The following is a 25501-nucleotide window of genomic DNA, read 5'->3' on the forward strand; positions in this document are numbered from 1 at the left end:
ACATGTTCTCATGTCTACCTAAACAGGCTATTATTGTGTTCTGATGTGTACAAAACTACACTTGAAAACCATTGAATCTCTGGAGTTATGGCGCATGATTGAGGATGAGTTCGCAACATAATACAATGCTTTAGGAAAAACAGATCTGTTTGGCAAAGAAATTAGACACACCGATTTTATCAGTGCATGAAATAAATGACTGAAAATCATTTGTTTAAAATGAACAATGAACAATTTGTTTATTATTTTTTTACTTTTTCATATTTACAGTATTGCACTTAAACTGCACAAAAGTGCATTTCAGTTTAACTGATGCTTCCTTCATGTTTTAAAAATTACAAAAAAATTGCAGTTAAACCCTTTATCCTTCGAAAGGTTTCGTGAACGTCTCTTTTTGATGACATGATAAAAACCAAATGGGTTCCTATTCCCGCCTCATTTAGTAAAGTAGTATCTTCTAGTAGTGCCATTTGTAAACGCACACATACAAAACCTGAAGTGCAAAGAATATCTTCACTTCTATTCCTAGGAAATAGCACTATAAACAGAAAGAAAGAAAGCTATAGAGAGAGAACAATGTGAGGAGAAAAGCTAAAAGACATTTGGACTCAGACACATTCCTGGCAACACATATCTTAGTCCTCCGAAAGCAGAAAAAATAAGGAATTCGAATTGCTTCTTCCTGTCAGTCAAAAGTTTAAAGGAAATCAAACCCAAATGACCATTGACCTTGTGGATGAGGGTATAGAGGGCGGTTTGAATGGCAGTGATGCAACAGAATTGGGGCGTTAGGTCAGATACAACATAAAGGCCAGGCTCCATGATAGACCTGCAGTCCTGCAATCAAACTCATGCACTGGGCAGCGGCAAGAAACAATACAGTGGCCATTTCTTATCTCTTTTTTTTGTTTTGTTTTTTGTTTGTCTTTTTTGTGTGTAAAGTTTAGAGCGGGTCCGATGCCTTGTGTTGTCAGTGTCTTTTCTCACACATGCAACAGTCTGTAAAGTCAACGTGACGGCATCGGATTCAGTGAGGCTCTAGTATTTGCACCCTGCTTGCTTGCTTTGACAGTTTGCTTTGTTCTAAAGTCTCCTGGTCTGGTCTGGCCTGGTTTAGCCTGGCCCTGGCCTGGCCCTGTCCTTCAGCTCAGACAGACATCCACATGTGTTTGTATGGTCCTGGACTTGTGATGTGTGCCTGGAGTGGACTGAGCCACTGGCCCCGCAGAAGTCCTGCCTGTTGGGCGAAAAGTAAAAGGAGATTTCATTGGTATTTATTTACCGTTCTCTCTACAAGTGGTTGTTTTGATAGCTGGTTTTGTGACAATTTTCTCGCTCCATCCTCCATCTTCCACCGCCTCCTCCTCCTCTTCCTCCACTTATCCTCTACTCCTCTCTTTACCTGTGTCTTTATTTTTCTCTCTCTCTCTGTCTCTCTCTTACATTCTCCCTCTCAGTGTTTTTATTTAAAAAAAATTGTTTAAGCTGTAAGTGTCAGACCCTGGGCTCAGTCTTGTGTGAGAAGCGGGTTATTATGAGGGCGTGGAGCAAGTGGAGGGGAAGCCCGGTGAGGTCAGAGACCCAGAGCTTCAGCATGTTTTCTTGCCTTGAGTCGGAGATCGGCGATGCTAGAGTTCTTGCTGTTGCTCTTGGCAGCAGCGGCCACGGCCGCCGCTGCAGAGGCTGAGTCCGCTAGCGAGGCGATTGGAAGTCCGAAGGGTGGGGGCGGGAACATCAGGTAGGGTGCGTGCGCTGCCAGGTGAGGGTGCAGGTGATGGTGGGAGTGAGCCACGCTCTCCAACTGGAGCTGGGCCTGAACCTGCAGGACAACCAAAAACAAACCCTAGGTTAGTGAGTCCTTCCCAGCCATTCAGGCTGTGTGTATGTGAGGAGAGCTGAAGGTTTAGGTTACACAGTTTGACACTATTAAATTATCCTTCAAGTTCTACCCCCTCGAAGCTGTTGCTTACTTTGTGTTTTCTAAGAGAATAGTTAGGAAGTGCACTCAGAGTCCTTTTTTCATGTCAGCTAATCTTAAAGTTAACGAATCATACATAACTTCACAGACACAATGTCCAATTTCACAGCCTGGAATCAAAGTTTCTCTAAGACCCTGCACAGATTTGTCTAATTCACTGAGAACTCCCTCATAACCTTGGAAATATGCAATGTCCTGTTATCATGATTATGGATTCAACTGCATAAATTAAAAAAATTGCACCCCAACAACATTCACGTATTTAGAATTATAAATATTTATCCATAAATATTCCTGAGCAAAGGGAAAGTGAGTCATAAGGAGCATAGAATATCAGTTTTCACATTCTTGGCAATTATTTTGAGAAGTAGGTGAAAATTACACATCCCTGCACTTCAGAGGGAAAGCTACGTTGCCTCTTGCCATTTCTCATGTGTTTCAAACTCCACAGAAAACAGAGAAGTGGATTGCCTTTTGCTTTCTTATCCAACCCAAATTAAACTTAATTTAAGCAACGTATGGTAAACATTTTAAGAGAGAGTGAGCTGTCTTTACCAATTCTTTATTTTGGAAAATCATTGAAATTAAAGTTGTTTAACTGCAAGAGAGAATTAATGTAAACCCCAAAATATGCTTTCTTGCACGTTATTTCATTGCATACTGCTGACCAGTATTTGTACTCTCACTGCATTGCAGTAACAGGACCCACAGACACGAGGCAGTGCATAAATACCCAGTAGGTTTATTTTCCTTGGTTACCAAGTGGCACTGTTACCAAACACTCAAAAAAGAGGCCCGATTCCAGATGCATGGATATTAACTTGTCATAAGGCACGGCTAACATGCAAACAAAGGCCTTGTTCCAAATGTATCAGTACAGACTGTCTGTCAAATTCAGAAGGGATCTCTTAGCGTGCTGTAAAGTTTGCTCAACGGATCAGTGAAATGGAACAGGGCATGAGGCGCTACGGACGCTTCAGATGCCATATCTTAATTTGACCATCCTGTTGTTGAAGGAATTTTCCTGCACTGCAAGAAATGCAAACTTGTAGTGTATTACAGTTTTTTTATTGATATCCCAATTGGTAGTTACAGTCTTGTCCCATCGCTGCAACTCCCGTACGGACTCAGGAGAGGCAAATCAAGAGCCATGCATCCTGCGTCCACGACCCTGACAAGCTACACTGCTTTTTGACACACTGCTCGCTTAACCCGGAAGCCAGCCATACCAATGTCTCAGAGGAAACACCTTAGACCGCTGTGCCACTCGGGAAGCCCTTTTATATTTGCGGTTGAAAAAACGCTTTTAAAGTTTTCAATTTCCACTTTTACATTTCAGACTTGCTTATGTCATGCTTCACTTTTCTGCTTTCAAGTTTACTATTTTTTTTACTGAATCCATGGCATTATTTAGAATGCATAATACAGAAGCTTATACTTAAGAAATAAGGCATGAGGGGGTGTGGTATATGGCCAATGTACCACGGCTAAGGGCTGTTCTTAAGCACGACACAATGCGGAGTGCCTGGATACAGCCCTTAGCGGTGGTATATTGGCCATATACCACAAACCCCCTCGTGCCTTATTGCTTAAATATAAGCTTCTGCTAATCAGCATTCAGGGCTCTAACGACCCAGGTTATAATATACTATATAGAACATATTATTTGAACAACAGTGCAGAAAGAAAGTGCGGTTTCACGTAAAACATTTTTTAAATAGTGTGCATTCAACAGGATTTGACCTCATACCCTCATGTCCCTCCCTGAATGTTCCATAGTTCCCTACTCCACCTGCTTAGCCATCTGTCAGGTGAAACTACAGTTATAAAATCCTAACTATATTGGTAAGTATGGTGTCCAGTAGAAGTTGTGTATGAAAGCAGCTTGGAAACGAAGAAAGCATCGGAACCACAACGAAATCAGAGGGATCTCACATTCTGCTACACATGGTTTGAAAAAGCATGTGGTCAAATGAAGCTTCGGACGTCATTCATAAAGTGATACACGAATTGGCACACTGCTTCGAAGTTAGCTGCTTAGCGATTTGGAAGCATGCCTCGGAGCTCTGGTTCCAAACGTAACATCACTAACTCTGGCTGGATTCCAGTAGATTTCCAACTTTGCAAGCCAGCATAATGTGACTTGCAGGCCCGATGTGGCCTGTAAACCAGGTGTTTCCTAACACCAATGGTGATAGGGTAAAACTAGGCCATCAAAGTAAGGCCTTACAATGTGTAACATTTTGTCATAAAGTTTCGTTTAACGATAACATTCACCTAGATACTAATTTGGTAAAAGCTACAGGCCTTTAAAAGGAAACTAACATACCTTAACAAATACAGTCATGGGTGGTAACCCTGGATTGCTGTCTGTCTCAGGCCTGGTAGAGGTAGTGCTTCTCTCTCAGTACACAGGCCTCATGCCTCCCTCCCTGCAAACGCAGCTCGCCATCAATATCCATCAGAGATCTCTCCTGTCTCTGCTTTCATCATCTCTTTTATGTGCTCCCGTTGCCGCGGCGTTCGCTTAATTAGAGCCAAGCTTTTCACAGGGGTGACGCAGTGGCCAGGCCGCAAAAACAGACACCGCCAGATCAAATGACTCTCCAACACACATGCACAAATACACCACTCTCAACACACCCCAAAGGTGAAAGGCGTTCTGGGGTCGACTTGAATTGTGCCCCCCCAGCTCCATAGAATTCTCAATTGCCACCTTTGTAAACTGCAACCTATCTCTCTCAATTGAGAGATGATTGAGAAGTCTGGTTGTTTATATTTTGGGGCTCAATATCAACTACACGTTCTATTGGATTAAAGAGGGGGGAAAGTAGCGTGAATTTGTATGACTACATCAAACCTTTCAACCATGCTAACACATTTAGAAACCATTGTTTTTTTTCAGTTAATGGATGTTAAATATTGACGTTTGCTCGTGTACAATCACTCATGCATGCATTTTCGAGGTAAATAATGAATGTGGGATTCGTCATGAAAAATAGAAAACAAAGCACCTGTTGAAAAGGCATCCGTAGAGCTCCCATGTTGACGTAGGGCGCTACTCTGCAGGCATCCAGATGACTGGCAGTGCCCAGAATGACACCTGGAAAGTAGGAAGAAGTGTCTGTCAGACAGTGAGACAGTTATGTTTGATTATAAGGCAGGCTGAAATGGTTGGTCAAAGTTTACAAGATTCACATTTTTAATTTTGCATTTGATAATATAATAATTTAACATAATAAAGTACATGCGCGCATAATTATTGTAGGTATTGCACGAAATATAGCAAGCTTTTACATGACACTGAATTATGTGGAATAAACATTTGCAAGTGTAAAAGTACAAGCTTAGTAATCATCACAACACAAATCATTAAACAAATAGATGGATAGTAAAATAGAATTTACCTTTATGCATCTGGTTTTCTTGTTTTCGACATTTTGCTCTTCTGTTTTGAAACCAAACCTGGAAACCAAAATGTAAGCAGTGAATACACAGCAAAATCAATGGTATACATTTAACTGTAGCTTCATTTCAGTGAACATTTGAGTCCCACAGAACTGGTGTTAAAAGAACACTTTAGAAAGTGTTCAAGATTTAACTTGCAGTATTCCCCCTTCTACTCTTAAAGTGTTCAAATGAACATGATTGTGGTGTTTGCATAGTTCTACTGTAGAGAGATATGCAGTGTAAAGCAACACTTGATTTAGAGTAAACTGGACTCACTTTGCTTAGTGCCAACACTGTTACTCTTTCTCAGTGTAAGAAATTAACAACTGTAGTGTTACAGTAAATCGTTTTGAGGTGTTGTTTTAACACTGTGCGGTGTAAAGCCTAATTTGCATATTTCCCATGGTGCCTTTTCTTTTCAAGTGAATTTTATACTTAAGTTCCATGACTGTATTTGTTAGTGACAGAGACATGTCTATCCATTTTTTTTTGTTTTAATTTCCATTTAAAGGCCTGTGGCTTTCACCAAGTGAGTACCTAGGCAAATGCCATTATTAAATTATAACTCTATGAAAATGCATACAGTACCAGTCAAGTTTTTGTACACACCTACTCATTCCAATGTTCTTTATTTTTTACTATTTTATACATTGTAGAATAATATTGAAGACATCAAAACTATGAAATAACACATATGTAATCATGTAGTAACCAAAATAAGTGTTAAACAAATCAAAATACATTACATATTTTAGAATCTTCAAAGTAGCCACTCTTTGCCTTGATGACAGCTTTGCACACTGTTGAAAATAGTAAAAATAAAGAACATCCTTGAATAAGTAGGTGTATCCAAACTTTTGACTGGTACTGTATATCATAAGGCCTTCCTTTCATGGCTTAATTTTACCCTAACACAATGGTGTTAGGAAGCTCCTGGTTTACAGACATCACATCAGGCCCTGCAAGTCACGTCACACGGCTTGCAAAGTGATGTGTAAAACCTATTGGAATCCAGGCAGAGTTAGGCTATCCAAAAGTTGGATTTTGTTTAACATGCACCCTGCTTTCAGAATGACTCTCAGGGTTAGGAAAGATGATAAGAAGACTACCTAAACCATTTAAACTGGAACAACCATTTCAGTAACAGGTGCATTCAATCTGACTGATTGGATTAGTTTAGATACATGTGTTATGTATCTTTGTGTAGCATAAGATTAATCAATCAATGTATATGCAAAAACACAGATATTTAAAACAATCTTAAATAATCTACCTGAATTAGAGAATGCACAGCAAATTTTATTTTAATGATAACATATTTGCTTAGGCCACAGGACTCTGTCATTAAAAAATTCTGTAAAAGGTGGTTTTCACTCCAAAGGCAAGGCACTTTGGGATATATGAAAATAAGGCTTTACACTAATCAGTGTGATAATTTAACACTGAAACGTGTGAACCCATATACAGTAGACACTGTCAGTGTTGATTTAACATTGGATAATTTGCTGCGTACACAATATCGACAGACAGTGTATGGCCTAACAATAATGTCGACACTAAAATATATGTAGGCCTAGTACTAAACATATGGTGCAAAAAAAGGTCACTGTTACAAAGTGTAATCCAACTACGCCCCATTGCTCACCAGGTTGCAGAAGCAGCATAGCCTATTGTTAACTATTATCAACCTAATTCCCCTCCATTAATCCATCATCTCCTCTCCCCTTCGACCCCAGTTATGATTATAATTTACAGTAGCGGGATTCGCGATTAGATGACCACAAAGGGCGCTGTCTAATTATTCATGGTTCCGCAGCCATTTTACACAAGTGAACATCATTAAAGGCGTTTGGATTGGACCTTAATAATACGTTTGTCGATAAAGTATGCATGATTGACTTTGCCTGCCCACAGATGATTAAATAAGAACGTGTTCTTAACTAACTTGCCTAGTTACATAAAGGTTAACTAAAACTAAAATAAATAAACCTCAATCTGTCACTACATTGCATATTGCAAACAAATGTTTGTCTAATGTTGTGTTTAGGAATAGGCTATTATGGCCTATTATTAGCCTGTTTCCTAATATTATTATTATAGGCTATGGCTATATCATTATTCTTATACTGCTAATTATATTATTTGATTGTTTTAGGCGTGGCTATATCACGAGGTGTATTTAATTAGTCTACTTTTTAATCACTACTGTTTTTGTTCCTCAAAGGTCTGTATTAACACAACAACTACAAATAAATCAAAAAGTATACAGCTCAGGATCAATTCCAATTAGCCTACGTACCAGAATGATAATCAAAGTGAACTACACTGGTTGCGACAGTAATTTCACCATTAAGGACCACTCAATGATGCGCTTCACAAACACCCTAATTTAATTTCCTTTGGATTTTTATTAGAGACAGTGAATAATGACATTTAATTTAGCTCTGCACCAGACACCTAAATATATTAGTCGTAGGGCTAATCAAATTACTCCGCGCTCCTCACCAAGCTCTCATAACTTTCCATTAGATTCCCGACAGCTGTGCGCGGCGTAGGGCTTCTGTTTCGACACCTACGTGCAGGTTCTATACCCTTCTATCTACCACATTCCTGCCGTACAATTTTCTTCAGATTCATTTGGGTTTTCAAATCAAAAACAGGTCCCTTAGCCATGAACAGCAGAGGCTGCGACGTAGTTTTTAAATGTGTGTGGTTTTGGCCCTAACGGCCGATTTCAGTCCATTAAATAGCCCTATGTGTTTGTTGATAGTGTGTGTTATTGTTGTAAATATTTATCCCACTGCGTTTTAGCAGGTACGGCTAAATGTTGTCATATCCTGTTAACCAGAATTGTATTTAGGCCATTTACAATTACATTTTTGTTTTATGTTGCGCTTGCAAGCCGTTACTGGGTGTAGATTTATAATATTACTTATTCCTCCGATTAGATCTCAGAGCATGAGGTGTCCCATCGACTGAGTTGCAGCAGAATTGAATTAGCCTATTTCTAATCCATTTTTAAGGGAACAGTATATCAAGCCAATGCCAGATATTACAAAGACAACACGGGAGGATGGGAGGTGACTGACATATAGCCTACACCGGTGTCCCCTAAGCACTCGTACAATCTCTTCATACATTTTAATAATGTGGTGAGATCTTTCCGAAGCACATTATTATTGTTATTCATTTTTTATTCAACCTTTATTTAACTACATAAACAACTTTTCTTCTACAATAATCTGCCAGGAGACAGGTTTAAATTCACCCAATGCCACTTTGAGCAACTATGATGTGGCAATGGCTGTAGGTGTAATTGTATTTGCTTTAAAGCAACAGTATTTTGGTAGGTCTGTCTAATATATATTTTTTAAATAGGCCATTGTTATCATGACATGCATTTGCTTGATAATTTATTCAAGGCAAAATAAATAAATACAAGTTTAACAGTAACCAGTACAGTATTATTATTATTAGTAGTAGTATAATTATTGCGCTATTATTGGCCTGTTATTGTACCTGATACCACCCATGAGAAGTATTTGCCAGAAATGTAATTTAGAAACATTGCCAAACTAATTTCACCGAGGTCGTGAGGTCAATCTGTGTAATAAACTCATGTGGCTTTCCACAATATCGAGTCAGTTACATCCACACAGTTTACTGAATCTTATATCGCACGATATGTTTGTCTCGTTGCATCTGGTGTGTGTAGGTTACATCTCGGTATAACTGGGCCCCAAGAGAACAGGCAGGGCTAACCAAAAATAATATTAGGCCTATAGTATATTAAATTAATCATAACCAGTGACAATTGCAAGTGGGTGAATAATTGATATAAAAACAGAAACCTCAGCGCTATCTTATTTATAAATCTGAATATACATTGTCTTTAACGTGCACCGGAAACGATTGTCCTAACGTGTTTATCTCACGAAATTTAAGGAAATAAAATAATTTGAAAAAATGTAATAGTAAGACGCTGTTTCAGAATGAATATACCCCAAACCTGACAGGTCAACAATTTGATTTATTTAATTATGAAATCAATGTGAAGTAACAACTTTCAAAAGATTTCACCTTTACCAATATGACAACATACATTGTATAAGTAAGTCAAAGTGTATCTAAACATTCAATTTTTATAGCCAGATAGTTTTTAAATTGTATGCTTATCAATATGGATTGTAGCAGGCTTTTGCATTGCAAACCCATAAGTGTTGGCCGTATAGCCTTCTGCAACGTGTTTCATTTGTGACCATACATAATTCCTGATCTAGGCCCTACATTACATCCATCTTACCCATATAGGGCCCGCCGCTTTACACTACACTTCTTTGACAACACAAACTAGGTCCAACAGAGACACTTGTGTAGTGTAAAGAGAAGGCTCTAGATTCAAATATATCTTTAAGAGATGTCTCCCACACAACCTCCGGAGTTAGTGTGGGACATCTACACCCAGCAGCCACACCACATACACACACCCCCCCCCCCCCCCCCCCCCCCCTCTGAGTAGTACAGTGTAAAGACATTTAGCTCTTCTACACCACATGTCCATGCAATAATTACCGCAATTACCTTAATAATTAATGCAATGATTTACAAATGTGTGGATATTTTACAGTCTTTAATTTTGAATTTGGCCAGTAAACCACACGTTTTTCTCTGTTAGCAAAATTCTAAATTAAAGTCTGTACAATGTCTACACATGTGTGAATCATTGCATTAATTAAGTGTGCAACATTATGTGCAATATGGTTTAGATGAGAAGCTCCTGTATAGTTTGAATTGGATTTACGGTATACTATCACACATGACGCACGAATTTGCCTTTGGCCACACCACAACTAAGGCTAGTGTAAACAGAAAAGTTGCAAATCTGATGTTGAAGAGAGATAGCTCTCATTAGACATATTTTACTCATGTAAATCCACTCTTATTTTGAAACACGAATTACAGTAGGCCTCATTTTCTTGAATCGCCTCTTATAATTATCCACATGCCACTGTCTCTGGACGTCTCAATCTGACAAACTCTCACGCATTTTTTTCTAACATGTCCAGAGCCTCGTTTCCCAGTTACCATGTAATTTAAGCATTATGATGATCGTACCAGATGCATCGTTATTTGCGAGCCAACGTTTAAGTGTCCCAAAGAAGCACGCAGAACGTTAGCTAAATGCGTCGTTAGACCATGTGTAGATACTGATAGGATCGAAAGAAAAGTATCGCTGTTCTCGCATCAGTTTACCTTAACTTTATAATTATTGATGACGGGTCAGCTCATAGAGAGTTACTGTATTACCACCTATGGATGGTAACAGGCTATTGAGGCGGCTTATTATGCTTACCCAATAATAATGTACTAAATCACAAGATTGGGTACATCATTGCGCACATGTTGTTACACATCGTGAAACACATTGAGGAAAGAATTACAACCTGTAGCCCAGTCGCCAAATGTTAACACAAAATTGACTGAACATTAAATAGATTTCGTGTTCCTTAAACAACAGGAAGTAAATTGTACACTCCACTTTCCTTCCAGTTCTTCTTGACTATGGTAACACCATTTACCAGAATGAAGCCGCCACTAGGCTACTCTTAAACCTTTGGATGCCGTCTAGCATAGCATCCTTCGTTTTATCACAAGTGCCAGTTTTAAAATAATCATCACTGTATCCTGTATCAAAAGGTTGGCTGGTCCTCATTAAAGTCGCGTAGACCACTCAACTAATCTTTTTTTGTTTACAAAGCTCTACTACACAAGTTTCTGACTTACCTAACTTCGTTGTTGAAGTATAAAAAACATGTTACCAAACCCGTTCACATGGTTGGTTAACTCTTGAGGTTCCTCGGGTCTCGATCAAATAAGATACACCTGCTTTTAGATTTAATGCAACTCACCGCTGGAACAATTTAGAAAACCCATTACAATTGGATGTTCTGGTGCCGCTCGGGCAATTTAATGTGTTGATTGAGGACCTAGTAGTTTAGGAATGAATGTAACTGTTTTTCTTACTTTTTGTGTTGTGCTGTATTTTTGAATTTACATTGTATTGATTGCTGTTTTGGTTCATATTATATTTGGTTGTTGTGTTGACTCTCGATGTTTTTTTTCTTCTCCTGAATAAATAAATAACACCAAATGTGAATAGTCCTAGCCTATATAGGCCCATGTAGCCTAACTTTTAATGCAGTCATCTCGATTTTCATTTGAAGCATTTTATTATCAAATTGTAACAATTGCAAATAATTTGGCCATTTTGTAGGCTATTTGTAGTTAACTTTGCTCAGAAGTTAGCGGCATTCACAGTCAGACGGATAGCCTAAACATATTGATTCTGTGTTAAGCGAAGATCTTCTGTGAACCAAATGACATGGAAGGGCAAAAAAGCCTCTAAGAAGGTCAGAATGTTCTGAAAATGATCTTAACGCTACGAAGGCTCTGTGAAACGAGGCCTACAACAATCCTTTATGATTTCCGCTCAAAAAGCGCAACCTTTTTTGCCCACGTTTTTTTGTACAAAACGTTGATGAAAAGTAGGGACAGACCTTTCTAGGGTTTTGTCCAAAAGCGTATGCCTTTATCCCTGCAGGTTTATATTTATGGTTTTCACTTTCAGTTGATGGAGACCGGGTGTTACCTGCACTCTTGCCTCTGACAGTCCCAGCCTCTGGCTCAGCTCTTCCCGCATGAAGGCGTCGGGGTAGTGAGTCTCGTCGAACAGGCGCTCCAGCTCGTTGAGCTGTTCCAGAGTAAAGTTTGTCCTGCTCCGCCGCTGCTTCAGTTTGCTCTGTGCGTCCTCGTCCTCAGACTTTACGTCCTCCTTCTTCTCTTTACACTCATATATCCCTGCGTGAACACACGTTTTAAAATACAGTACACCTCTAGATTAAACATAACAAACGCTTACACCTGCACCTGCAACTACTCTCACACACACACACACACACACACACACACACACACACACACACACACACACACAGGCTCCGTGTGTAGCGTATATTTACTTGGTGGGATATATAGTGTTATGGTAGCCAGCCAGAGAAAGAGAAGAGAACATTTTTCAGAAGCTCGATCTCTATTGGTCAAAATACAATTTACAAATGTATTTAGAAATAAATTACCAAAATGCAGGCTATATTATATTGAACATGATTCACACACATGATATCCTCGATCATAAAAACATGTAACGTTCAGGTCTAATTATAATTTCCTCAGTGGCATTTAACAGACTGCACATGGCACCTTTATTGGCGGGAATGCCCTGCCGAAAACGCAACAATATTCACTATCTAAAACTGAGCATGGCTATACCCAACACCAACCATTATATGCTATTATTTTTAATGTGATTATTATTTTGGAAAATTATAGTGGTCATTGTTTTACAGTAAGTTGTGAATTGTATTTTTTTAATGATTATATATATTTTTTTCTTCTAGATTGAAAAAAAGTCATTCCTCGAGTTTGTAACCTATTAGCCTAATTGTCGTGAAATGTTTTATATGATATCATAGGCCTATCTATCATACAACAAACCATTTCCATGGCAGTTAAACTTATAAACCTGATAAATAACTTAACTTAGTGTGTATAAAAGTCTATAAATCTGAATATTTCACAAGATTTCACAAGTTAATCGTTTTTACTTAAAAGACAGTTATGTTCAGATAGTTATTGATTATTACCGGGTCTAATGTCTTGGTATATCATTAATATCATCATCATATTTTGCCTGTAACATTTTTTTTTCATCATTATAGACGGAAATATAGACGGACCAATTGTGTGCTATACAAAAAGGTAGTGGAGAACTTACATCCAAACACTGATAGGCCTATTACAGTGCAAGAGCATGCATCCAACTTCGAGGTTCACGGGACAATTTTGTGTATGAAGTTATTTGTAGGTCTATATGTGTTATGTCATGTAAATGAAAGCAAGAAGCACTTCATATAGGTGAACAGTCAACATAAAAATGTCTGGTCCAATGAACGAGAGGTTAAAATGTAAATTATTAGGCTACTGGATTACTGGCAGAAGGGAAAGTATCACTCCTATTCATTGTGCAGTGGAAACATTGCTGAGGCCTATCATGAATCTCATCGCCATCAATACGTGATTATTCATCGATATGATTTGCTATTTAATATGCTACAATGATCGACAGCAGTGAGATAATATTGATATTATATAGATTACATTCAAAATAGGCTATTATAGAGAAAAGTGTTTCAAAGAATCTACAAATTACTACGACCTGTGTTTACGAGATACCTTCAACAATAACTGCAGTAATCGAAATGTTTTCGTTACAGTTTTGAGCGTGTCAATGTTTTGGCCACAATACGTTTACAATCGATGTATGTTATTGTTAAAACCAAGGGCTTGGTCCGTGTAAGAATGCGATGCATCTCAGCCATTCACGCTACAACTCGAGCGGGTGGATAAAAACGTACCTTCTGTGGCCCTTGAAACGTTAAACTCCTTGAGTTTTTCTTTCTCTAGCTCTATGTGCTCCTTGAATAGATGTACTGGGAAGTGGTTGCTGCCTTCCGTTATGTCCTGTAGACTTGTCTCCGAGTTCCCTAGCTCCCTCGCCCGCGCCAAGCCACTCTCCAAAACTTCCCTGTACGTGATACTCTCCTTACTGCTCTCCTTGGTTTTCTGGTCGAAAGATTTCGAGACGAACGCTGTAAGTTCTTCCATGGCCGCTCAGTGGTCCTGAGCACCGAAATCCACTTTAAAAATTACCTATATAACCTTAGCAGTCTGCTCGTAGAGCGCTCCGTCGTGATATCACTCCTGCTGTTATGATTGTGTTTTTGAGAGCACACTATTTATACACCGCCACCTCAGCCCAGCCCCCATCTCTGTGTCTTGGGCAATTATGGGCTGCTCGACTTGTCTGAATTCAACTTTCAGCAGCTTCTCCAGAAATCAATGCTTCGACGGAGGCGGTTAATTAAATTACAGGTCATTAAAATGCCTAAGGTGCCTTACGGCGAAAAGCGTGCGAGATCTGTAGGCCCATGTTTAATTAATTCAACGATAATTTCATTAACGTGATTATGAAATGTGAATACGGAGTGGTTGGGTTTGCTCCTCCTGGTGTTGCTATTTGTTTGAGCTGACAAGTAAGAATTAAAATCACAATAACATCAACAACAATGATAATATAATACATATGCTCCAACTATTGGGATTTACAATTCCTTGGAAAGCATTGGCAACAGACTATTGATGCTGTATGAGCTTTCTACAATGGTGGTCCATGATTCGAGTACAATTACCCATACTTTCTCTAGGGATAATTATATTTAGGCTATATGATGCATAGGCTGTATCATATCATTAATTTTGTTTTGCAGGTGTGAATCGTGTGACAATAATTCAAAATAGGCTGCAGTCCACACATTTTCTGAGATTGTAATTTACTTTGAAATATTTGCAAATAAATAACATGCCAATGATTATACAAATTCTAGAATTTCCTTAATGATAGGCAAATACTGGTTTCCGACGTTTTGGAGAACAAATAAAAATTCCATATTATTTGACTTTTGTAATGGTAATTTCGTCATAAACTATGAGTGAGTAAATGTTTACGATTACAATGCATCTATTATTAGTGAAGGAAAGACATGCATAAAAGGTGATTGCCAGAAAATCGGCTAACATTCCCCCGTCAATTTATAGGGGCTTCTACTTCCAATCAAATTCAACAAATCTCAGTGACTTTACATGTCTGTTTGCTCAATCTGAAGTTGGCCTAGACATTTTGTTCATAATTCATATTATTGAAACACCTCTGGGAGTACTAAGTGTTAAACTGTATGTTTCTTAAAATACATTGATAATCAATAACATTACATGTGGTGTGAAATGTTCCCTTATTTATAACTAGGATTTTCATAGAAATAGATGTTGGCTATAATAGCTGAACATTATCTAGAACGCATGTACGGGTCCAGCTCAGAAACACAAAAGACCGAGAGAAGAGAGCTGTCCCTGGGGTTTTCTACCCGGAGAGCCCCGGCAGTGTGAAAGCGCTCAGTGAAGCTGTGCTCTTTAAGTGCGTGTTTTGATATCTCTCCATTTATCACAAAACCCGTCTCACATCTCAGTGGCCGACGCGCGCAGACAGAGGGACTTCCCCCGTGCCACGAACTGCGCCCTTTGTTGTTAATGAACATAAATCCTCCTCACAACATAATTCGGTGTTCCGAGTCTCCACATTGAATACTTAGACTTGTAAAAGGATGTGCGTGTGTGGTCAATAACGAAATACATCCTAATTGGTCTCACATAACCATAACACTAACCTTTTCTGCAATGGGATGAAAACTCATCACAACCCATTCTTAAAATCATGACAACATTGGTTGATATCTTCAAACATAAGCTATATCTCAGTATTAGTAAACCATTAGGCTAAGTTATACATCCTATATTTCAGTTTGTGTCGAGGGTTCAAAAGAGCCCAACAACTAATAAAGGTGATACAGCAGGTGAGATGTGGCTGTTTTAGAGGTGCTAGGTTACCAAACTCTCACTATAGGTGCTCTACAGGATGAATCATGAATGATATTAAAATTGCTTGCATTAGCCTATAACAACATAGTAATTGTAGGCCAATTTAATGAAAAAAAACATTTATGTGGGTAGTGAAATATTAATATTTAGGATAAAAACATCGAAAAGTAATGTAATCGTGTAAATGTAATGTAAAACAACAACAACAACAACAACGTGTGACATATTTGAAAATGTGGTTCCAGTCATCTAACATGCATTTCAAACTAGGGTTTCCTCTTCATCAGCAGGATCTTAATTGTGAAACTTCAAAGTGATTCTTTTTTTTCTAAACGTTTGAATATTAGTGAGTGCAGTCCAATTGAAGTGGAGTATCCACATGTGGAGCCAAATCAACAAACGCTATCGACCAGCGCAAATCGAAGAGTGATGTTCTATACACAGAAGCATTCATGTCACCTGGTCGCCATAGTTTAGTGGCGCAACATCCTTAAAGGGGCACGAATCATATTCTCCCTTGTCTTATATGTCCAACATGTCCAACAACCCCCCCCCCCCCCCAACGTCTGTTTAGTACTTCTTAATAGGGTATTTTATTTCACTAGTGTGGCAAAGAGTATCCAAGGCAAGTCAGGAGAGTCATTCACCTATACTGTAGCCAGTTGAAAGTTATGTGACCTATTGTACTGTAGCGGAGTAATATGACTTTCCTGATATCAAGTGTTACTTTGCCCATATGGAGTTTCAACCAAGTCTTTTAGGTCACATGTTAACCTCTATTTACCTATTCTATTTACTAGGCCTACATTATATTGTCAATGTATACAAACATGTAGGATTATTATAACTAGGGGTTCACAGCGAATTTCACTTAAACCTTCATATTCGAAGCTCACTTAAACCAGCCAGGTCACCCATGATTACAAGTCAGTTTTCCACGTCCATCCATGTCTGAGGACCTCCGGAGATGATATAGAAACTGGCCACTAGGGGCAACCGCAAGCTCTATTACCTTCAAGTAGGTATTGATTTTGATAGAGTGTTGTGGACGGGGATGGATGATGGGTGTAAGCATCTGCCTCTGATTCCAAAGGTTGCAAATTCAAATGCACCAATACAAAGTTGTTTCTTATATTCAGAGTTAATAATAATTTGGAGTAAATGTCTGAATTTAACCCTATTCTTCAAAATTCGGGTTAGGGTTAGGGTTAAACTTACCCTTAGACACTTTGAAATTTGACGTTTGAGAAACATGGATGAACATTTAATTCTGACGTGAGACTGTGAGAGCTGGTAGACTTAAACAATAATATGCACAGCCACACTTGACCTAGAGACTTAAAACGTTGTACTGTGCTATTCAGACCCCTTTACTTTTTACACATTTTGTCATATTATAGCCTTATTCTAAAATTGATTATTATTTTTTTCCTCATACATTTTCAGACAATACCCCATAATGACAAAGTGAAAACAGGTTTTTTGAAAATTTTGCAGATTTATTCAATATACAAAACAGAAATACCTTATTTACATAATAATTCAGATCCTTTGCCATGAGACTCAAAATTGAGCTCAGGTGCATCCTGTTTCCATTGATCATCCTTGAGATGTTTCTATAACTTGATAGGAGTCCACCTGTGGTAAATTCAATTGATTGGACATGATTTGGAAAGGCACACACCTATCTATATAAGGTCCCACAATTGACAGTGCATGTCAGAGCAAAAACCAAGCCATGAGGTTGAAGGAATTGTCTGTAGAGCTCCGAGACAGGATTGTGTCGAGGCACAGATCTGAGGAAGAATATCAAGACTCTTCTCCCCAAATGCTCAGTTTGGCCAGGGAAGTGACCAAGAACCCAATGGACACTCTGGCAGAGCTCTAGAGTTCATCTGTGGAGATGGGAGAACCTTCCAGAAGGATAACAATCTCTGCAGCACTCCACCAATCAGGCCTTTATGGTAGAGTGGCCAGATGGAAGCCACTCCTCAGTAAAAGGCACATGACAGCCCGCTTGGAGTTTGCAAAAAGGCACCTAAAGGACTCTGACCATGAGAAACAAGATTCTCTGGTCTGATGAAACAAAGATTGAACTCTTTGATCTGAATGCCAAGCGTCACGTCTGGAGGAAACCTGGCATCATCCTTGCGATGAGGCATGGTGGTGGCAGCATCATAATGCTGTGGGGATGTTTTTCAGCGGAAGGGACTGGGAGAATAGTTAGGATCGAGGGAAAGATGAACGGCGCAAAGTACAGAGAGATCCTTGATGAAAACCCTCAGAGTGCTCAGGACCTCAGACTGGGGCGAAGGTTCACCTTCCAACAGGATAACGACCCTAAGCACACAGCCAAGACAATGCAGGAGTGGCTTCGGGACATGTCTCTGAATGTCCTTGAGTGGCGCAGCCAGAGCTCTGATAATAGCTGTGCAGCGACGCTCCCCATCTAACCTGACAGAGCTTGAGAGAATCTGCAGAGAAGAATGATAGAAACCCCACAAATACAGTTGTGCCAAGCTTGTAGTGTCATACGCAAGAAGAATCAAGGCTGCCAAAGTTGCTTCAGCAATGTACTGAGTAAAGGGTCTGAATACTTATGTAAATGTCTTTTATTTTTTTCATATGCAATTTTATTTAAAAAAATGTTTTTTGCTTTGTCATTATGGGGTATTGTGTGTAGATTGATGAGGGGAAAAACAATGTAATGAATTTTAGAATAATGCTGCAACAAAATGGGGAAAAAGTCAAGAGGTATGAATACTTTCCGAATGCACTGTACGCACAGTAGGTCTTTTCTCATGCTGAACAAATTTCCCTCAAGGACCCATAAGGTTTGTCAGGATAGATTTTCTTCCCTCTTGAAACATTTTGAAAAAAATAAATAAAAATAAAAATAAAAATTCTGAATAATAAATAAATCTTCTCATGGACTGAAATTCAGATTCACTCCTAACTTCGTTTTTGGCCTCATCACAATAGTCCCTAAAGTGTTTGAGATAATAACGTTGATACATACAAAGATGGCGACACTATACCACTATTTGCATATTAGCACAAACACTAATATGCTAAAATATACTGTACTAAAATTACAAAAATCTTCTCATGAACCATAGGACCAAATGACACCACATTTGGAATGCAGGCCTACTGCACATGTATTAACTTAGTTTGAGCTAAGGTATTGGTAAAACGATTGCTGAGTTATTGTCAAATCAGATTTAACATGTCCATTTAAACCACTGTAAATCTACTCCACGGTGGTTTATTAAAACTTGTCATTGATATCATGGACGTCCCTAAGATAAACCACACTGAATTTGGTATTGATATCTCAAGAACAAGGAAACTATTAACAACTCATTCTTTGCATATGTAATGCAAATGCTCATAACCAACCGCAATGCTCTTCTCCATATGAACAATATGCCAGATTCACTCCAAATGTTGTATTTAGACTCATTACATCAGTCTACTGGTTTTGAGAAAAAATTGTTGCTGCATTCAAATATGGCCGCACTGCACCTATAGATGTGCTTAACAAGTCGCATAATAAGTTGAATGGACTAACTCTGTGTGCAATAATAGTGTTTAACATTATTTTTGAATGACTACCTCATCTCTGTAACCCACACATACAATTATCTGTAAGGTCCCTCAGTCGAGCAGTGAATTTCAAACACAGATTCAACCACAAAGACCAGATAGATTATCCAATGCCTCGATAAGAAGGGCACCTATTGGTAGATGGGTAAAACTATAAAAAGCAGACATTGAAAATCCCTTTGAGCATGGTGAAGTTATTAATTACACTTTGGATGGTATATCAATACACCCAGTTACCACAAAGACACAGGCTTCCTTCCTAACTCAGTTGCCGGAGAGAAAGGAAACCGCTCAGGGGTTTCACCATGAGGCCAATGGTGACATTAAAATGGTTACAGAGTTTAATGGCTGTGATTAGCAGAAAACTAAGAATGGATCAACAACATTGTAGTTACTCCACAAGACTAACCTAAATGATAAAGTGAAAAGGAAGCATGCCTGTACAGCTTCAAAATATTCCAAAACATGCATCCTGTTTGCAATAAGGCACTAAAGTAAAACTGCAAAAAATGTGGCAAAAAAATTACTTTGTGTCCTGCATACAAAGCCTTATGTTTGGGGCAAATCTCGCACAACACATTACTGAGTACCACTCTTCATAATTTCAATCATGGTGATGGCTGCATCAGGCTATTGGTATGCTTGTCATCACCAAGGACTGGTGAGTTTTTTTAGGATAAAAAGAAAAGGGAAAGAGCTAAGCACAAGCACAACCTAGTTAAGTCTGCTTTCCAACAGACATTGAGAGACAAATTCACCCTTTACCAGGACAATAACCTAAAGCACAAGTTCAAATATACATTGGAGTTGCTCACCAAGATGTCCTTGAATGTTGCTGAGTGGCCTAGTTACAGTTTTTACATAAATCGTCTTGAAAATCTATGGCAAAACTTGAAAATGGCCATCAAGCAATGAGCAACAACCAATTTGACAGAGCTTGAAGAATGTTGAAAATAATAATGTGAAAATATTGTACAATCCAGATGTGTAAAGCTCTTAGAGACTTACCAAGAAAGACTCACAGCTGTAATTGCTGCCAAAGGTGTTTCTAATATGTATTGATTCAGGGGTGTAAAAACTGTATAAATGAGACATTTCTGTATTTTATTTTATATTAGCATTTTTTTTTTACTTTGTCATTATGGGTTATTGTGTGTAGATGGGTCAATTTAATTGTTTGTAAAATCAATTTTGAATTCAGGCTGTAACACAACAAAATGTGGAATAAGTCAGGGGGTATAGAAACTTTCTGAAGGCACTGTCTACTGGAATATATTCTATTCCAAACAGCCTTAGAGAAAGGGATAGCCTACCTAACATAAATCAAACCGGCTGAAATTGAAAACGTATATTGTTGAGAGTTAATGGTACACAAAAAAATGAATAATTTGATCAATAAAATAAAAACTATTTCCTGTAAGAATCATCCATCTGTTTTCATCATTTTGTAATTTTCCCATAAATCGATGCCAGACATCTAGCCTATAACGTGCCCACGTCTCTTTCGCTACATATAGACCTATGAATTGAGGTAGCCTAATTGTCATGTTTGACACACATTTCTATTGTAATATACACCACAGACATTTAGATAATAACAGCCTTACTACACTTTTAAGTCAAGTTTGAATTCTTTGCGAGGAGTGTAAAAATGTATTTTGTCAACACAGAAGTTTCTTCTCCTTATAAGAGTCAGTATTACCCCTTCTGTTTGTTTGGCATTGGAAACGGCAGGCTGAATAATCACTTGAGCACCTGTGATTAATCTGGCCTCCTCTACATTAATGCAGCCTAATAGGACCCAGTTGCACTGTTTATGCATTTCCACCAATGGATGGCTAAAAGAGAAGAATCTACATGTTTAACCATCGATATAAGATGACTGTTCACTTTTCCAAGATGATTATAGGTGGAAAAAACTGTTTCCCTTTTCATAATGGTGTAAGCCACCAGGGCATTATTTAGCCCACAGTATAACGTGGCCAATTGATGCAGTGGTTTTGTATTTTTCCTGAGTACCAAGGTTAGGGTAACCTTTGGCATCTGTGACAGCATGGGGTCCTGGGAAAATACTGAGTAGACTCTCCTCACATGCAGATGCTCCAATTTTTTGAAAACAAAAACATGCATGGGCTGGCAGTAGTTTGTAAACAAAGATACACTTATAATGATTTACTAGGTGAATGCAGAAGATGACAAGAAATTAAATGAAGCAAAGAAAGGTATCTTCATAATAAAGTAATTACATGGCAAATATTTGCAAACCAGCATGTTTTAGGTGAACAGATTTAGCTAACGACCGTCAAAGACATTTACAATTTTAATTGAATAAACTATCCTAACATAAAATAAGTATATATGTGTATGTTTTAATTTCTCAATCATAATCCAGCCAAATCATGATATATGGCAGATTGTGTTTCCTAAATGTCAGTGAGCTATCCATTTACAATTCTTCAACAAATTTACTTAATTCACTGTCAAATCATCATCTTTGAAAAGGGCAGGGAGTAGCTAACCTGCAATATCAATACGATAAGACATCCGGTACTCTAGAGATCGATAGTTCAATGATGTACCCCAACATGCTTTGAGATATGCTAGCTTCAAAGGAATGCCCACTGAACAGACTCATTTAGTATGGCATCTGTTGGTTTCTGCCTCTCCAGATTTTTAGGACAAGTGCCAACACCAACTGTACTGTACTGTACTACAGCTACAGTATGCTCTGTTCTGCTCTCAGTTTAAAAACTGGGCAGAGGAGCATAAGGACAAGATTGAACCCATCTTTTACATAATTCATGGTCACACTCCACATTGAATAACATGCTACATGGGATTCTACATTCTGATGTAACTACAGTGTTGCCCCTTTCAGAATATTTATTCTAATTCTGATATAGCCTGATAAACATGTACATTTTAACACAATTCTTTTGGATTTATCCTCTGGTAACGGACTGTTCTAATGTTCTGAATATAATTTCAGGGGAGTGTTAATTACAGTCAATTTTAACGGTGTTTGTTTATGAAAGTCCTGTTGCCTGTCTTGAGGCTTTTAGACTTGTATTGGGTATTTGCTGTTTCATTTGGTGCCTTCATTTAGGCCTTCCACCATTACTAGAGAGGCAGTCTGTAGAGAATAGGCTACAGAGTATAGTATCTGTTGCCATCTGGTTCGAGGGCAAAATAATTCAACGTGGCAAAAATACCAGATTCTGCTGAACATTAGTGTTCAAAGCAGTGGGAGGCCGTTGGGGAATATCTTGGTCTCTTTGGATTGTTATTTTTCCTCATGTATTTTCTGTCTGCTATTTTCCCACAGGGCAAAGAGGCCTCAGATTCAAAGAAGGCATGACATTTACATTATACCCTGAAGTATATTGCATATTTGGAGGAAAAATACAGTAATCTATTGACAATTCTTCAAAATCAAACATCGCCCTCTCGGCTCTCACTTGCTCTCTCTTAATCTCATCTACTGCACATCTTAATCAAGTTTTGTATTTATCCATTTATTTATCTCCTCACATCACTCTCTGTCGCCATGAATCCCTCCTCCCTCCAGTGGTGGGTTGTGATATGTGCATTTGACATTTGAGTCATTTAGCAAATGCTCTTATCCAGAGTTACTTATAGTTAGTGCACTCATCTTAAGGTAGATAGGTGAGACAACTTTAGAGATTTCTGGAGATCGATTCCACAAGTAAAATCTACCTAACTCAGTGGAGACCGGAGGGATCTCCACAATTAGTTATCCCTGTGATTTGGTCTGGTGGCTCGTATTTCTGTAATTTAACAATGACTTAAGGTATGGCGGAAGTTTGCTCAAGAGGGCTTTATAAACAAAAAGAGCAGCCCATTAATCTATGAGATTTAAGAGAGGGCCAGCCTGCTTTCTGATACAAAATGCAGTGATAGGTTCAGTACCAATTACAGTAATAAAGCGTAGAGCTCTATGATAAACTGCATCCAATGGCTTCAATACTGTGGCAGCTGCATTCATATAGACGATATCGCCATAGACTAAAGGCAGAACAACTGTCAACTGAATGATTTTCTATTTAACGAATGGCATGCCCTATTGTATAAAGGAAGCCCATTTTAACTTACTCATTAAAATGCTTTTTGAAAGATACCTTTTCATCAGTCCAGATACGTATAAGCGGGGACACAATCAATGTGATAACCATCCTATGCACATATGCATAAATCATCAGATACTGTACTTTTGGAAACTAACATATACTTAGTTCTACTTGCATTAAGAACCAGTTTTATTTCAAAAAACAAGCTTTCTGCTAAGAAAAAATGGCAGATTGCAGTTCTGAAAGAGCCTTGTCAACAGAAGGGGCAACAAAATCCACAATTATGGCAACGAAAATGTTTCCCAATGAAAATTTGAATTTCTATTGGTATTCAGGTAGGTCCCTCCCTTTTTTGTCTCATTCGCTTCTGCTTGGTTCCGTTAAGTTTCTTGTTGTTAGGGTTAGTAGCCAAACAGACCTCCAGGAAAATAAATCATAATAAAAGCACAATGAATACAAATCAATACTATAAGTTATAAATTATATACATTGTGGCGTTTTATCCTTCCGTTCGTAGCAGGTTCATGTTATGTTTTATTTTGGTCCCAAAGTGGAATATGAAAGGATTTGTGTGGGCAGGATATTGTGCTGTGTGGACATCGAACCCTGTAAATACAAGAGCAAGAATATCTATTAAATATTTATTGTTGAGACCAAGGCGCAGCGTGATAATAATACAGAATTTTAATTAAACAAAGAAGACTTAAACTAACAAAATAACAAAATGAACGTGAAGCTACAATAACAAGTGCTGTCAGGCAACTACACAGACAATAACCCACAAAACCAAAATGGAAAATGGCAACTTAAATAGGATCCCCAATCAGAGGCAGCGATAAACAGCTGTCTCTGATTGGGAACCAATTCAGACCACCATAGTCCTACATAAACCTGGACATACCAAAACCCCATAGAATTACAAAAAACCCTGGACAAGACAAAAACACACATACCACCCTCGTCACACCCTGACCTGACCAAAATAATAAAGAAAACAAAGATAACTAAGGTCAGGGCGTGACAGAACCCCCCCCCCCCCCCCCCCCCCCGCCCCCAAAGGTGCGGACTCTCGGCCGCGAACCTAAACCTATATGGGAGGGTCTGGGTGGGCATCTAACCTCGGTGGCGGCTCTGGTTCTGGACACCGCCCCCCTTCTTTACCCTGAGTCCGCTCTTGTAGCACTGACTCGTGGATCATCGGAGGCTCTGGACTGTGGATCCTTGCCGTAGGCCCCGGGCTTGGGACCCTCGCTGCGTGGATCATCGCCGGATGTTCCGGAGTGGGGACCTTCGCTGGAATTGACTATTATGTTTAACATTGTATTCTAAATGCCTGTGTTTAAGTTAAGAAGACTTATTAGCAAATCTAAATGCATACTGTTTAAGTTTGAAAAACTGACGTTTAGGTTTTAAGAGTGTCACGTTTCATGGTTTTACAGTGTAATAGGAGCGTGTTAGTAAGTCACAGCCTGTAGCATGAATTAATTTGGCTAATGTGAAGATGGATCAAGTTCCCCTTGGCAGAGGAACGCTCCAACCAACATGTTAACAATGTCTTTAGAGACCGATGAGGCCCATTTATAGTAAGTGTCTATGCGAGAGAGAGAGAGAGAGTGTGTGTCTGTGTGTGTATTTCTACAGCGGGCTATAAGGGGTCCCAAAGGTGTCGGTCACAGAGAGCAAGGCCATTTGACACAGACACACAGACATGCTTTTATAGAGCCCAGCTACACTTTCTCAAATCATGCAATTAGAGTGAGTTCTACAGAGAAAGACACTTTCCGTTACTCCGCTGTCTACGATGGGAAGGAGGGAGGCACAGAGA

The 25501-nt window shown here is 38.8% G+C and overlaps 1 protein-coding gene across 1 annotated transcript; it reads right to left on the reverse strand.

Moving 5' to 3' along the window:
* Nucleotides 1-1147: 1147 nt before the first annotated feature.
* Nucleotides 1148-14152, reverse strand: LOC139405990 (short stature homeobox protein-like). The gene is made up of 6 exons (XM_071148447.1): nucleotides 13903-14152; nucleotides 12078-12286; nucleotides 5386-5443; nucleotides 4993-5081; nucleotides 1607-1819; nucleotides 1148-1237 (listed from the first exon to the last, which is right to left on the reverse strand). Exons 1-6 carry the CDS (start codon nucleotides 14150-14152, stop codon nucleotides 1148-1150), a joined length of 909 nt encoding a protein of 302 aa, XP_071004548.1.
* Nucleotides 14153-25501: the final 11349 nt, after the last annotated feature.

The sequence above is a fragment of the Oncorhynchus clarkii genome, chromosome 3, assembly GCF_045791955.1.
Source record: "Oncorhynchus clarkii lewisi isolate Uvic-CL-2024 chromosome 3, UVic_Ocla_1.0, whole genome shotgun sequence".
NCBI lineage: Eukaryota > Metazoa > Chordata > Actinopteri > Salmoniformes > Salmonidae > Oncorhynchus > Oncorhynchus clarkii.